Here is a 15,914-nt window from a genome sequence, read left to right as displayed (position 1 = left end):
CAACTCAGGCCCTATCCCTGTTATTCCATGTACTTACGTTGCTAATCCCCCTAATGAACACATCTTTAGACACTGAGGGGCAGTTTAACATGGCCAATCCACCTAACCTGTACATCTTTCGGACTGTGGGACAAAACTGGAGCACCCAAAGGAAACCCACGCCGACATGGGGAGAACATGCAGACTCCATACAGACAGTCACCCAAGGCTGAAATTGAACCTGGATCCCTGGCACTGTGAGGCAGCAGTGCTAACCACTGTGCCACCGTGCTGAACCAGCTAACACTGTTTAAAAATAAAGCATTACCCATGTAAGATAGAGATGAGAGAAATTTCTTTTCCTCCTCAAAAGGTCATGAATTTTTGGAACTCTCTTCTCCAGAACTCTAATCCGAGAACAGTTCCAGGGTCATTGAATATTTTTAAGGCAGGTTATTGACTAACAATGGAGTCAAAGGGGATTGGGGGTTGACGGAATTTGAAAGATCCTGCTGGCGGGAATGGCCGAAAAATCCCACCCCATGATTTGCATCTGATCTAAGTTTATTTTCACATTAACTTCATTGTGGTGTGAATGTAAGCCTACTTGTGACTAATAAATAAACTTTAACTTTTCTTCATAATGTAAGTGACATGAACAGGCGAAAACCAAACACTCCCTCAGGCCATTTGATACGATTATGGTTAACCTTTTGCCTCAACTCCATCGCACAGCCCACTCCTCAGTTCCCACAGAGATCTATCTCCAGCCTTATGTTTACTCAACAATGGAACAACCACAACTTTCCAGGTTAGAGAATTCCAAACATTCGAGGTTTCTTTGTAAATTCATTTAAGGGATATGGGGCGTTGTTGGCTAGACCAACATTTATTACCCGTCCCCTAATTGCCCTGGAGGAGGTGGTGGCGAGCCACCTTCTTGAACTGCCACATTCCACATGGTGCACGTAAACCCACAGTGCTGCTAGGGAGGGAGTTCCAGGATTCTGATCCAGTGACAACGAAGGAACGGCCGATATATTTCCAAGTTAGGGGTGGTGCGTGATTTGGAGGGAGACTTCCAGGAGGTGGTGTTGAGGTTCTTTTTCATCTTAATCACTAAGGGATCGGCCCCTTATCCTGCAGACTGTGCCCCGCCATGTTCTAGAATGCCCAACCAGTGGAACCGACCATAATACCATAAGATAAAGGAGCAGATTTAGGCCATTCAGCCCATCAAATCTGCCTCATGATCATGGCTGATAGATTTCTCAACCCCAGTCTACCACCTTTTCCCCATAACCTTTGATCTCCTTACCAATCAAGGTCCTATCTATCTCTGTCTTAAATACACTCAATGACCTGACCTCCACAGCTTCTGTGGCAAAGAGTTCCACAGATCCACCCACCTCCCCCCGCCCCGGCTGAAGAAATTCCTCCTCATCTCGGTTCTAAAGGGTCGTCCCTTTACTCTGAGGCTGTGCCCTGGGATCCCAGTCTCTCAGACTAATGGAAGCTTCTTCCCCACGTCCACTCTATCCAGGCCTTTCAGTATTCTGTAAGTTTGTGAGATCCCCGTCAACATCTATGCCTGCCCTGTCCAGTCCCTTCAGAATCTTGTATGTTTCTGTGAGATCACCTTCCACATGTATGTATGTTACGGGGATGGGTGGGCTCATAGTTGGTGCAGACTCAACGGGCTAAATGGCCTCCATCTGCACTGTATATATGGATGTTTGCTAATGCCCCTGTAAGGCGTCCTTCAGCTGGTCTGGCCTATACGTGACTCCAAACCCACAGCAACTTGGTAACTCTTAGTTACCGTCCACAATGGGCTACAGATGGACAACAACTGCAGCCCTTTCCAGCAACTCCCATTGTAAATAAAGAAGAAAAAATTGCAATTTGCATAATTTCAGCCCTCTCAACCTCAGAGCTTTCCAAATTCCTGACTTACTCTTGAACTAAAAAAAATCTTAAAATGTGGCTACATTATATCTGGATATTGTGGTCTGATTATCCTCACTCAGTCCTGTCTTCCCATTTGCAATGACCAGGGATGGCACAGTGGTTAGCACTGCAGCAACAGGGACTTGGATTTGATTCCTGGGTTGGGTCACTGTCTGTGCAGAGTCTGTATGTTCTTCCCATGTCTGCGCAGGTTTCCTCCCACAGTCTGGTTAGGGTGCACAGGCCGTGCTAAATTCTCCCTCAGTGTACCTGAACAGGCGCTGGAGTGTAGCAACTAGGGGAATTTCACAGTAACTTCATTGCAGTGTTAATTAAACCTACTTGTGACACTAATAAATGAATTTAAACTTCTAAAAATTTCCTGCTGATAAATGGTAAAACCTGATTGTTCCTTTCAAGATATATTTTTATATTTCTCAAAATTTATTGTATGTGGATTTTTAAGATTTATAAATTTGCAGAAGCCCCAGTTCAGATATCTATGTGTGGCACAGTGGTTAGCACTGCTACCTCACAGCTCCAGGGACCCGGGTTCGATTCCTGGCTTGGGACACTGTCTGTGCGAAGTCTGCACGTTCACCCTGCGTCTGCGTGGAATCTGCACATTTTAATTCACTGAGTGGGAATGCCTACACAATTTATGTTATTTCAATGATGCTGCAACATGTTAGAACATGTCTGAAAGACATGCTGGTTAGGGTGCATTGGCCATGTTAAATCCTCCCTCAGTGTACCCAAACAGGGGCCGGAATGTGGCGAATAGGGGATTTTCACAGTAACTTCATTATTGGGCAGTGTTAATGTGAGCCTACTTGTGACACTAATAAATAAATTTTCTCTACATGAAATGGTGCTATGTAAATGCACGTTGTTAATTAAAATGAGGAATTTCACAGTAACTTCATTGCAGTGTTAATGTAAGCCTTACTTGTGACAAATAAATAAACTTTAAACTTTAAAAATGGGGAAGAAGAAATGCACTGATTTAAGTTAGGACAAATCAGAATTAAATCTTACTCTTAAAAACTTTGTTTTCTCAAACTTAAACGTTTGTGATGTAGTGCAACTCAACTTAAATCAACAAGACCAACACAACAGGTCTGACAGCATCTGTGGGGAGAAAATAGAGCCAACATTTCAAGTTTAGATGACCCTTCGTCACAGCGTCAACTCTCACAAAGCGTCACCTAGGCTTGAAACATTGGCTCTATTCTCTCTCTCCACAAATGTTGTCAGACCTGTCAAGATTTTCCAGCATTTTGTTTCAGATTCCAACACCCACAGTATTTTCCTTTTATATTAAGGTCAGCACTGGGATAGAAACAAACATTGTGCTGATCTGTGTGACTCAGGCCCTCTACGAATAAGCTTGTTGAACCATCGGTGGGGAAACCATAGGCATGGGTACTTGAAGGATTTGCAATTCCTCCACTGAGTGAATTAGCCATGTTACAAAATGTACTGAATGAAAACACGACCCTGCCTGCCACTACAAATCCTCAGTCCCTGAGAGTGGACTGTGTGAATTTTGTAACATTCCAGAATTTGGGGTGTTCCTTTTGTACTTGCCAATCGCACAGAAATATGAGAGAATTGAACGAAAGTTTAGAGTCTTATTAAGCAATAGTTGCCCAGTGTTGGTGTCGGCGAGTAATTCTAAACAGAGAAAAAGGCAGTGATGTCGACTATTTACATGCATTTATTTTAAACCCTACCTCTATTATAAAAGGAAAGTTAATGAGTGTAATTAGCAATTTTAATTATAGTAACAGTGCTTCCAATTCAGATAATGATCTCTGATCTAACAACAAACAGGTCACACCTGCTACATAAGCTGCACTTATCCCATCATGCAGCATCCTCGCTCACACAAGGACTGCAGTCTCAGATTAGAAGTTGTAAGGGAATGGTGGGGTAAACGCGAGTTGCCATCTCTGGTTTGGCGTGATCCTGGAGGCTACATCACAAGACTTCCTAATCCACCTTCCGACCTGTTCCCCTCACCCCTTTCACAGAATCCCAACAGTACAGATACTTAAGACGCGGGTTGATAGGTTTTCCTCACTAAATATATTTAAGACACGGGTTGATAGGTTTTTGATAGGCAAGGGGATTAAGGGTTATGGGGAGAGGGCAGGAATGTGGAACTGAGACACGACAGATCAGCCATGATCTTACTGAATGGCAGGGCAGGCTCGAGGGGCTGGATGGCCTACTCCTGCTCCTATTTCTTACATTCTTAGGCCATTCAACCCATCGAGTCCGCACTGACCACAATCCCACCCAGGCCCTATTGCCGTAACCCCACATATTTACCCTGCTAATCCTCTGACGTTAAGGGTTAATTTAGCATGGCCAATCAACCTAACCTGCACATCTTTGGAATGTGGGAGGAAACAGAAGCATCTGGAGGAAATCCACGCAGACATGGAAGAGAATGTGCAAACTCCACACAGTGACCCAAGACTGGAATTGAACCGGGGTCCCTGACACTGTGAGGCAGCAGTGCTAAACACTATGCCAACCTGCCATTAACCCATTTTTAAAAAATCAGAAACATATCTTATCTCCTTCTTGAAATCATTCAATGATTCAGACTCCAGTATGTTAGGAAGCAGCAAGTTCCACAAATTCACCACCTTCTGCGAGAAGTAATTCCTCCTCATCTCAGTGTTAAATCTACCGCCTCTCAACCTATACCTGTGACCTCTTGTTCTAGACTGCCCCTCAAGGGGAAACATTTGGTCTACATTTATTTTAATCGATCCCTTTTAGTATTTGATATACCTCCATCAGACGCCTTCTCATCCTCTAAACTCCAGCGAGTTTAAGCCCAGACTGATTAATCTCTCCTCATGCGTCAACCCTTTCATCCCCGAAATCAATCTAGTGAACTTCCTCTGAGCTGCCTCAATACCACCACATCCGTCCTCAAAGTAAGGAGTCTAAAACTGGACAAAATACTCCAGATGTGGTCTCACCAACACCCTACCCAATCGCAACAACACTTCTCTGCTTTTATACTCCAGCCCCTTTGCAATAAATGCCAACACTCAGTTGCTTTTATTATTACACGCTGTACCTGCATTTCATGAACAAAGACACCCAGATCCTTCTGCCGAGATGCATTTTGAATCTGCTTTCCGTCTACATAATAACTTGCCTTTCCATTTCTCCGGCCAAAAATCGGTCTTACTCGCTTGGGGAGGTCCCGAGGTGGTGAAATGTGCTATATAAACACAGGTCTTTTCCTCCTCTCCAAACTTTTGCCAGGGAAACGTGCAAATTCCCCACATTCTCGCTTTCGCCGCCACTGCTCTTTGCTGAAACTTTAAGAACGACAATAACAGAACGTCAGCCAGTCCATTTTATTGGAAGAAGAGCAGATAACCAGCTTCTTCGCGTTCATCAATAACAAGGAAGCCCTTCCCAGATTTCACCCGTCAGGTTGTTAAAATCCTGCACACAGCTTTGGTTTAAAATCACAAAAGGTTTTAAAAATTACAAAAAAAAATTACCTAGGAATACCACGTATTTATTTATTAGTCCTGCATTCAAATATAATAAAGCAAATCTATCAAAAACTACAGAATCGATTGAACGGATAATCTAAAAGCTTGATTGCTCCCCCTGTTCTCCTGAAATTTAAGAGGATTGTTTGAATAGATTACTTAACCTGACCATTTTACCAGCCTTGTCCCGTGAATTTTTTTGGTCATTTCAAGCAATTTTCTGCACCTTTGCGAAGACTGACCCACAACTGGCGTGTATTCTTGCGTACCGTCGGCCCACCCTTTGAGCTGATCGGAGGGTGTTTAAAATTTTTATTTAACCGGCCCCAGGTGAAGAAGCGCCATCACTGTAGTGTAGCCATGAAGCAACTCATCGCAATCCGAAGAGTTGCCGCACTCCCTCAGCGAGAAGTTCTCGGTCACGATTCGGTCACAGCCGATTTCGCCATTGCCGAAAAACCCAAACAATGGGACACCGGGAAACTGCTTCCGGAAGGCGTCCGATTCCACGTTCTCCTTGCTGGAGTAGTAGTTCTGACCCCGCCCGATGCAGGCGAACATGAATCCCACCGTGTTGGTCTCGGGAATGTTGGCTGCTTTGAGGCGTTGCATTGCTGCTTCGGCGCTCTTGGGCGTCTCGACGTCCTCGTCCAGCAGGATGGACGCCGCCTGGATCGATCTCCCGCTCAAGGACAGGCCAACAAAACCGTACATGTGCCGGACATCAATGCTGGAGAAAAAGGTGGGAGTCACGTGGGCGAGGGGGAGAAGTAAAACACAGATTTGTTTACTTACCGAGTTGCTACATATAGTCTGAAGGTTCTTTAGTTCAGGTTTTTGTCTATACACTTTATGCGTATTGCGTTTATGAGTGAATAGAGTGAATATCCAATAATTCACATTAAATGATAATAGACATCGTTTGGGAAGTTTCCCAGAGCCAGTGTTTTTGATGGAATTGTACAAAATTAATACTTGTTCCTTAATCTCTATGATGAGTTTTTAAATTTTATTTATTTATGTCACAAGTAGGCTTACATTAACACTGCAATGAAGTTACTGTGAAAATCCCGAGTTGCCACACTTTGGCGCCTGTTCGGGTACGCTGAGGGAGAATTTAGCATGGCCAATGCACCCTAACCAGCACGCCTTTCGGACCGTGGGAGGAAACCGGAGCACCCGAAGGAAAGCCATGGAGACACAGGGAGAATGTGCAGACCCCGCACAGACAGCGGCCCAAGCCAGGAATCAAACCCAGGTGCCTGGCGTTGTGAGGCAGCAGTGCTAACCACTCTTACATCATTTTGTGCTCTCAAACAAAAAAGAGGTTATGGGGAAAAAGTAAAGGAAAAGTTAAAAGTTTATTTATTAGTGTCACAAGTAAGTCTTACATTAACACTGCAATGAAGTTACTGTGAAAATCCGCTGGTCACTACAGTCCGGTTCCTGTACCGGGTACACTGAGGGAGAATTTAGCATGGCCACTGCACCTAACCAGCACGTCTTTCAGACTGTGGGTGGAAACCGGAGCACACGGAGGAACCCACGCAAACATGGGGAGAACATGCAGAACCTGGGTCTCTGGCGCTGTGAGGCAACAGTGCTAACCACTGTGCCACCCAAAAGGCACTTCTATGGAGATACTGTGTGGATGAGAGATTGCTGTGGATTAGACTGCTGTCATTTACCTCTGAGACTAGGGTTAAAAATTACACCCAGGCCAACACAAAGTGCTTTCTGGTCTGCAACTTGAAGCGAGTTTGGTAAATCTCTAAAAATGTGGTTGCAACTGAAAAAAACCCTTAAGGAATAGGGGTAGTCAAATATCTTTGTGAGGATAGAGCTGAGACACACTACTGAGGGACAACAGAGGGAACTCTTCCCCCATCTAAATGTTCGTACTTAACTAGATGGTGTTTAACTGTACTAGAATTCAACGTCCCATTCTTCATGTTGGCACAGTAGCACAACGGTTAGTACTGCTGCCTCAACGCCAGGGATGTTGATTCCCGGCTTGGGTCACTGTGCGGAGTCTGCACATTCTCCCCATGTCTCCGTGGGTGTCCTCCGGATGCTCCGGTTTCCTCCAATCCATCACAGTCTGAAAGATGTGCTGGTTAGGTGCATTGGCCATGCTAAAGTCTCCCTCAAATGGGCACTGGAGAGTATCAACTAGGGGATAACTTCATTGCAGTGTTAACATAAGCCTACTTGTGGCACTAATAAATATACTCTTGGTGGTACCTTCCTCACCTCCATCTGTGTAACATTCACATGAACAAAAATAAATGGCAGGCTTCAATTTTAAGACTCATTCTATGGTTTAAATTTAGTCACCTCGCTATTGCACAGGTAAGAGGAATTAATTATGAATTAAATACTTTTCTTCTCTACGTAGGTGTCAATTCCGTGGGAAAATAAAACAACACAGCTGAGTCCAGGTGGGCCAGAATCTAAAAAAACCCCAGAGAATGACTCCAACCTGTGAAGAAAATCTAACATATGGTTCTGAAATGTGGAATTTCTAATGCAACTTTGTCAGTGGATTTATAATTGGAGACAAACATTGTTAAGACAACAATTTAACTTCCAAGATTGTCTCTCTTCATGCCTTCATATCTCTGAGTAATCTGCTGTCAGGTACTGCATCCTACACCTTGTTTCATTAACTGGAAGTTCCTTACAGTGCTGACTCATCTCTCTGCTCTGACTCTAACTGACAATTGATATTAAAATTGCTGACGGCATTTTCCCACCACATGAAACGAGAAACATACCTTTTGAAGCGACTAAAGGTGGGGTGGGAAAGCACCTTGTAATGAAAGGAAACTCATCCGGGCTTCCCTCCCTTTAAGATGCAAGTCAAAACACAGTGAAGGCTCTCTAATGGGCAACATCTTCACTGGTGAACCCACATGCCTACTATCACTTTAATCAAAATGGAACATACAAAACAGGCTGACAAGAAAAATCAGTCACATAAATACACCAAAACAATTAATTCAAGTTCCACAAACCATGCCAAAGCAATCATTCCACTATCAAGCTTTCCACTACATCCATATTCAGGGGCCGTTCACACGCACCCATGGAATATTTTCCACTCGGCTTGGACAATTCAGGGAACAGCAGGATCAAAACAGCACTTCGGCTACACTGAGCGTTCAACAGGACAGTGAGCAGTTTTAAGCTTAATTAAAGTTCATTAGTGTCACAAGCAGGCTTACGTTAACACCACAATGAAGATACTGTGAAAATCCCCAAGTCGCCACATTCGGACACCTGTTCGGGCACACTGAAGGAGAAATCAGCACGGCCAATGCAAGGTGTGGCCCAGTGGTTAGCACTGCTGCCCCTCAGCGCCAGGGATCCAGGTTCGATTCCCAGCTTGGGTCACTGTCTCTATGGAGTTTACACGTTGTCCCTGTATCTGTGTGGGTTTCCTCTGGGTGCTCCGGTTTCCTCCCATGGTCCGAAAGATGTACTGGCTGGCCATGCTAAATTCTCCCTCAGTGTGACCAAACAGGCAGCGGAGTGTGTCAACTAGGGGATTTTCACAGTAACTTCACTGCAGTATTAATGTCAGCCCACTTGTGACACTAATCAAAAAAACTAGCAGGTATATCAGAATGTGGGAGGAAACCGGAGCACCTGGAGGAAACCCATGCAGACACGGAGAGAATGTGCAGACTCTGCACAGACGGTGACCCAAGCTGGGAATCGAACCTTGGTCCCTGAAGGTGTAAATCTCTGTCCTCTGATTCTCGATCCTGTTCTCACTGGGAACACTTTCTCCCTGTCTACTGCGCATCTTGACATCTAATAATTCTGAACACCTCTTTCAAATCTCCTCTCAACCTTCTCTTGCCGAGGGAGAACAACTCCAGCTTCTCCAACCTATCCACGCACCTGAAGTCTCTGGAATCTGAAGTCTTATGAATCATTTGTGCGCCCTTTCTAAAGCTTTCACATCCCTCCTTCAGTGCGGTGCCGAGTTGAACAATCCTCCATCTGAGAACAAACGGAGGCTGAGGGGAGACCTGATCAAAGTCTATAAAATTATGAGAGGCATAGATAGGGTTGACAGTCCGAATCCTTTGCCCAGAAGTTGAAAGGCCGAATACTATGGGGCGTACACTTAAGGTGAGAGGGGAGATGTGAGAGGCAAGTTTTTTTGAGTGTGGTAGGTATCTGGAGCATGCTGTCAGGGGTGTGGTTGACTCTCAGCTGTCCTCTGAAATGGCCGAGTGAGTCACTTAGTTCAAAAGCAACGTGGGATTGGCAATAAATGCTGACCCAGCCAGTGATGCCCATGTCTCGCAAATGAATAAAAAAAGATACGATATGGACGTTCAGATCAGCACATGAATGTGCAAGGAATAGAGGGGTATGGACCAAGGGCAGGTAGAAGGAATTAGTTTAATTGGACGTCATGTTCAGCACAACATCGTGGGCTGAAGGGTCTGTTCCTGTGCTGTACTGTTTTATGTTTGAATATTTTATGAAGGTTCCCAAAGCTCCCTTGGTTTCATAGTCTATGCCTCTATTTATAAAAATGCAGGATCAGATAATATGTCAGTCAAGAACAGGCTACTATTTTATATAAGTTCATCTTAATTTCTTTGCTTCTGTATTCCAGGCCTTTTTGTTGCATGCCTCTTTAACCACTTTCTCACCTTGCTGCTGCAGAAATGCATTTCCAACAACAGCTAACTAAACAGACTCATAGAATCACAGAAGGAGTCCATTCAGCCCATTGAGTCTGTACTGACCACAATCCCACACAGGCCCTATTCCTGTAACGGCACACATTTACCTACTAATCCCCCCACACAGTTAATTTAGCACAGCCAATCCACATAACATACACATCTTTGGGCGAATAGAGCAGAATTCCTAGATGACTCTAACTCTCCCTGGTTTAGTGACACTGAAGCCAGTTAATAACACTCCTTCCCCAGAACAACCAGCTCAGCACGGAGCAGGGAATAAACCCGAGGCTTCCCTGCTCTCCAGGGCTCACTCACAGATCCAAGTGGTGCATCTACCTCTGGGCCTTTGGGGGACCTGATTTGCAAATTTTTTTTTACACTGCAGTCTGGGAGCATGCGGTTACATGGCAATGTGGTGGAGTGGAGCTTAATTACACTGCAGGGAGCCAGCTTGATGGACGGATAAATCACTCGTAGCCGTGGCATGAATTAATTGCAGGGAGAAAGCACAGAAGCATTTGCTTCCCTGTGTTAACGAGCTGTGTGGACAGGAAAAGGCTTGGTGGCTGCACAGGGTACCTACCTTTCGGAACTGGGAGAAAACACTCGGTCAATGTGGCCCCCCACCACAACAGTGTTCCTCACATTGAACGGCCTGGTAAGTCGCTGAATGAAGTCAGCAGCTGCAGGTTTGAAGGTGTTGTATCCAAACAGCAGCACAACGCGGAGGTCAGGATTATCCTGAAGACCTGAGAGAGGAAACAGAATGAGAAATGAAAGCCGTGCAATTTCTCAGCACACTCTGGATTTGGGACAGGTTCATTAACTAGCACAGCAAGCAGCAAGGGCAAAATCTGAAACATTTTCCAGCCAGGAACTCTTGCAAAATAAAAAGCTACTTTAAGATGCACATGCATGCAGCTTAAAGATAGTATTAGCATAAATTTCTTCATTCATTTAGTCTCATTTTAGAAACAGCAATGGAGACCCAGTTTTCTTCTCTTACATAAATAAGGTTCAGTAAGAACTCTCACAACACCAGGTTAAAATCCAACAGGTTTATTTGGTAGCATGAACTTTCGGAGCGCTGCTCCTTCATCAGGTGAGAGGTGAGCAGCATTCCAAAAGCTTGTGCTACCAAATAAACCTGTTGGTCTTTAACCTGGTGTTATGAGACTACTTACTGCACATCCCAATCCAACTCCACATCATAAATAAGATTCCAACTGGCAGTTGTGTTTGCCTATTAACTGTAGCTGTTCTTCAAAGTAACTCATTGCTTGTGAAGGACTTTGAAAGTCATGATGAGGCACCGCACAAATGCATCTCTTCTATTCCCTTCTATGAGAGGATAGGGGTGCTCTAACTGACACAAGCCTGCAGCAAGCCGGAAACCCACCAAAATGTAGCACAGAGCAATGGGGCAGCACAGTGGTTAGCACTGCTGCCTCACAGCACCAGAGGCCCAGATTCAATTCCGGCCTCAGGTCACTGTCAGTGTGGAGTTTGCATGTTCTCCTTGTGTCTGTGTGGGTTTCCTCCGGGTGCTCCAGTTTCCTCCCACACTCCAAAGTTGTGCAGGTTAGGTTGATTGGCCGTGTTAAATTCTCTCTCAGTGTCAGGGGGACTAGCGTGGGGTAATGGGGACAGGGCTTGGGTGGGATTGTTGTCAGCCCCAGCCAGCCATCAACTCTGTCTACACTTCCCACTGCCTTGGCTTGGCAGCCAGTGTAATTAAGGACCCCACACACCACGGACATTCTCTCTTCCACCTTCTTCTGTCAGGAAAAAGATACAAAAGTCTGAGGTCACGTACCGACCGACTCAAGAACAGCTTCTTCCCTGCTGCCATCAGACTTTTGAATGGACCTACCTTGCATTAAGTTGGTCTTTTTCTACACCCTAGCTGTGACTGTAACACTACAGTCTACATTCTCTCATTTCCTTCTCTATGAACAGTATGCTTTGAATGTATAGCGCGCAAGAAACAAATACTTTTCACTGTATGTTAATACATGTGACAATAATAAGTCAAATCTATTTGGTTTCGTGCCTAAACTTTGCTAGTGGGCACCTCTGTGCCCTTTCAATGAAATAAGCTCCAAAGTTACCAATTTTCAAGAGTTCCACTGCAAATCCTATGCAACATAGTTCACAGAACAACACAAAGCTTTACTGCAGCACCATCCAGTGGCAACAGATCAGAAACCAATTTTCTTAAATGATTAGTAAACCTAGAAACATTCAAGAGGCTGCCCTAATGGGGATTCATTACTTTTCCTTGCCTACAAAATAACAATACCTTCACGTCAAAGCAGGACATCTATCAGTCCTTCAACCTTCACCACCCTAAGGGACAAGAGTAACATTATCACGGGTACACCATCACCTTCACATCACATTTCCTAAATTCCCTAAAAGGGAGGCAATGGTCTAGTGGTATTATCACTAGACTGTTAATGCAGAAACTTCAGCTAATGTTCTGGGGACCCAGGTTCGAATCCCACCACAGCAGATGGTGGAATTTGAATTCAATAAAAAATATCTGGAATTAAGAATCTACTGATGACCATGAAGCCATTGTCAATTGTTGGAAAAACCCACCTAGCTCACTAAGTTTACATCCATTTATTTGTTGTCACAAGTAGACTTACACTGCAATGAAGTTACTGTGAAAATGCCCTAATCCCCTTTAGGGACATCCTCTAGGACCTTACCTGGTCCGGCCTACATGCAAGTCCAGAGCCACAGCAATGTGGTTGACTCTCAACTGCCCTCTGAAATGGTCTAGCAAACCACTCAGTTTGAGGGCAACTAGGGATTGGCGATATATGCTGGCCAGCCAGAGACACCCATGTTACACAAATGAATTTTAAAAAATTTGAATTACATTCCTTAATTAACACCATAATTTTTCCAGCAGTGTAACTATAAGGATTACAGTGGTTCAAAGAGAAGGCCCACGATCACCAGTTCAAAGTACACAATATGTTAATTGGGAGTAAGAGTAAGTCATTTGGCCCCCTGAGCCTGCTCCACCATTCAAGGTCATGGTTTATCTGATTATGGCCTCAGTGCAACTATCTTGTGCACCCTTTACCATAAGATATAGACTCAAAGAGCCGAATGGCTTCCTTCTGCACTATAGGAGTCCTATGATTCTATAGGAGCAGAATTAGGCCATTTGGCCCATTGAGTCTGCTCTGCCATTCATTCATTACTGATATGATTCTCGTCCCCATTCTCCTGCTTTCTCCATAACTTTTGATCCCCTTATTGATCAAGAATCTATCTGTCACAGTCTTAAAGACACTCGGGGGTGGCACAGTGGTTAGCACTGCTACCCCACAGCACCAGGGTCCCAGATTTGATTCCGGGTTTGAGTCACTGTCTGTGTGGAGTTTGCACATTGTCCCCGTGCCTGTGTGGGTTTCCTCCGGGTGCTCCAGTTTCCTCCAAAGTCCGAATAACATGTTGGTTAGGTGCTTTGATCTGAACTGCGGCTCCAGAGTGTGACAACTAGGGCAATTTCCCAGTAATTTCAGTGTCGACGTAAGCCTTACTTGTGACTAATAATTAAACTTCAAAGACCCGGCCTCCACAGCCTTTGCGGCAATGAGTTCCAGATTCACCACGCTCTGGTTGAAGAGACTCCTCCTCATCTCAATCTTAAAAGAGCATACCTTCGCTCTGAGGTTGTGCCCTCAAGTTCTAGTCTCTCCCACAAGTGGAAACATCCTATGTCCACTCTATCTAGGCCTCTCAGTATTCTGTAAGTTTCAATTAGATCCCTCCCTCCGCCACCCCATTCCTTCTAAACTCTATTGACTGTAGAACCGCTCCTCATATGACAAATCCTTCAATCCTGGGATCATTCTTCTGAACCTCCTTGGGAACCCCTCCAAGGTCAGCACATCCTTCCTCAGGTATGGGGCCCAACTCTTTGATGTCCTTGTTGGTCAATAATTCATCTATCTTTGCTTAAAAATACTCAACGACCCTGTCTCTACCGTTCCCTAAGGAAGAGTTTCATAGGGAGTCACGACCCTGAGAGAACATAAAATTCTTATCTTTGCCTTAAATGGGATTTTTAAACAGTGACTGTAATTCTGGTCTTTCTTACAAGAAGAAACATCCCTTTGGCATCAGTTGTACATCCCCATCAAAGTCTTAACATTTCAATAAGATAACCTCTCATTCTTCTAAACTCTAATGGATAATGGCCCAAATTGACCAACTTTTCCTCATAATACAACTCCCTCATCCCAGGAACCTTCTCTGAACTGCTCTAATGCCCTTTTTCGAATAAGGAGACCAGACTGGTATACAGTACTCAAGGCATGTCCTCACCAATGCCACGTACAACTGTAGCAAAACATCCCCAGCTTTTATCTTCCATGCCACTTGAAATAAACAACAATATTCCATCTGCCTTTCTAATCACTTGCTGCATCTGCATGCTAACTTTGTGATTCATGTCCCAGGACACACAGATCCCTCTGCACTGCTGAACTCTGAAAATGCTCTCCATTTGGACAATATGCTGAAAGTAATGGACAAAGTTAATGAACAAAAACTGCAGTTTCCCAACATCACCCTTGTCCCACTGTGACAATATTGTGCCTTAAAGAAATAAATGTTATTTGTCATGTTTCTTGTGCAAGATCCGTTTTAGCAGTTTTTTAATTACCGGTACCTGCTGGGTCTATATCCAGTAGCCTTATATTGTTACTGCAGCAGCATAATTGTTCCTAATTGCTAGAATACTCATTTCAATCTAAAGTAATGCTGTTCCACTGTTTTAGTGCTTCTCTCTGGGGTTTTGCAGAGTAGACCTTGATTGGGTTGACTGATAGTAATAATCAGGTGACTGGGTGGAGCTAGGCTTACGCAGAGAAATCAAGCTCAGTTGCTTTTTGAGACTGTAGAAAGAAGTAACTTGGAGTCTCTGAAATTGGGAGACTAGAACCAGCCAGAGCCTAGGTTTATTTCTCTGAAATTCTACTGTTTGAGGATACATCCTTCTCTGGAAACTGCTGTCTGGATCTCTGGACAGAGATATTAAAAGGCTGGAAAACTAGCATTCATATGAGCAGATTGCTGGTTTTGAAAAAGGGATTTATGTCTATGGAAGATAGCTAACTGTTAAGAATTATACTTTGTCATGTTTAAGTACTTTAATTGGTAAAAGTTATGCTCATTCTTTTTGTTTGATTCTGTGTTCTTACATTACGTTTGTAGTGGGTGAATCGAATCATATGACACAGTGGCACATTGGTTAGCACTGCTGCCTCAGTGCCAGGGACCCAGGTTTGATTCCAGCCTCAGGTCATTGTCTGTGTGGAGTTTGCACATTCTCCCCATATCGACGTGGGTTTCTTCTGGATGCTCTGGTTTCTTCCCACAGTGCAAAGATGTGCAGGTTAGGTTGACTGGCCATACCCTTAGTGTCAGGGGTATTAGCAGGGTAAATAGGTGGGGTTGTGGGGATACTGGGTGGGATTGTCGTTGGTGCAGGCTCGATGGGCTGGATGGCCTCCTTCTCCAGTGTAGGGATTATATGATACCCAGAACAAAATACCTTATCCTCACCATAATACCAAAATCAAATGTAAAAGTTGGGGTCTAGGCTAACTTCATAAAATACCTTGGACTTCCTGATCTGGGTCCCAAACATCAATTGCATAGGATGTTGGTGAGGCCACACCTGGAGTATTGTGTGCAGTTTTGATGTCCTTAT

General features: G+C 44.3%; 1 protein-coding gene across 1 annotated transcript in view; it reads right to left on the bottom strand.

Annotated features, from left to right (window-relative positions):
• Window positions 1-5,303: 5,303 nt before the first annotated feature.
• Window positions 5,304-15,914, bottom strand: part of fbxo22 (F-box protein 22) — a 31,014-nt gene continuing 20,403 nt past the window's right edge. Inside the window, exons 6-7 of the mRNA XM_080216100.1 lie at window positions 10,758-10,923; window positions 5,304-6,192 (exon numbers count right to left, since the gene is read on the bottom strand). Coding sequence (XP_080072226.1) covers window positions 5,775-6,192; window positions 10,758-10,923 — 584 coding nt within the window. The 3' untranslated portion in view covers window positions 5,304-5,774. The remainder of the gene's footprint in view (window positions 6,193-10,757; window positions 10,924-15,914) is intronic.

Source organism: Carcharhinus amblyrhynchos, chromosome 32, assembly GCF_965287045.1.
Source record: "Carcharhinus amblyrhynchos chromosome 32, sCarAmb.v2.hapA, whole genome shotgun sequence".
NCBI lineage: Eukaryota > Metazoa > Chordata > Chondrichthyes > Carcharhiniformes > Carcharhinidae > Carcharhinus > Carcharhinus amblyrhynchos.
Note: the sequence above shows the minus strand (reverse complement) of the source record. Positions and strands in the feature narration are given on the sequence as shown.